The 692-nt window shown below is 49.6% G+C and overlaps 1 protein-coding gene across 1 annotated transcript in view; it reads right to left on the minus strand.

Moving 5' to 3' along the window:
- Positions 1-332: 332 nt before the first annotated feature.
- The window catches only part of TAMM41 (TAM41 mitochondrial translocator assembly and maintenance homolog), a 56,525-nt gene continuing 56,165 nt past the window's right edge, over positions 333-692 (minus strand). Inside the window, exon 7 of the mRNA XM_014592467.1 lies at positions 333-468. Coding sequence (XP_014447953.1) covers positions 392-468 — 77 coding nt within the window. The 3' untranslated portion in view covers positions 333-391. The remainder of the gene's footprint in view (positions 469-692) is intronic.

Genomic DNA, 692 nt, shown 5'->3' on the forward strand with positions numbered 1-692 from the left:
GACCCGGGAATATGGGGATGTGACAGGAAAAAGCCAACTGATGGGATGGAGACAGGAATATAACCAGCCGGGCTGAGAGGGCCATGCCTGCCCAGCCTGCAGTCCCCTCAAGCCACGTGTCTCAGCAACACAGTTTGTCCCGTTTCAGACGCTCATGGACCCTCTGGTGCAGGCCACAGTCAAGATGCCATGCGGTTCTGTAGACAGAGAAAATTCTTTTCTTCTGATGCTACACCCTCCAGAGGTATCTAGGGCCCACCTGGGACGATGTCTGAGGCATACATTTAAAAACCCAACACATCTTTAAACTGGTATCGATGTAACAAAGGCTGTTCTGTCAAAAAGGATCAAGCACTTTATTCACCTGTACATGACATAAAAGCAAGCAAAGTCAGGGTGATTTCCTCAGCCATCCTTTCCACATTTTGTGCAGTTTTAGTGAACTATAAATCACTGATTTCTTCATGCCTAGAAGAGAAGAGAAGAGAGCGTGAGCATGTGGAGGCCTGCTGAGTGGATTCTGAGCTGGGGTCTGTGAAATTCTCTCGAGTGTCTTGCCTTTGGAGTGGGGCAGCCATGGGCTGACTCGTGGGCTCTCAGAGACCAGGGAGCTGAAGGCTGTTTAAGGTCACTGTGATTGGGACCACCAGATGGTGTAGTGGTTATTTCACTGGACTACCACATGGCCAACT

The sequence above is a fragment of the Tupaia chinensis genome, unplaced genomic scaffold (genome assembly GCF_000334495.1).
Source record: "Tupaia chinensis unplaced genomic scaffold, TupChi_1.0 Scaffold000704_1, whole genome shotgun sequence".
In the NCBI taxonomy this organism is placed as follows: Eukaryota; Metazoa; Chordata; class Mammalia; order Scandentia; family Tupaiidae; genus Tupaia; species Tupaia belangeri.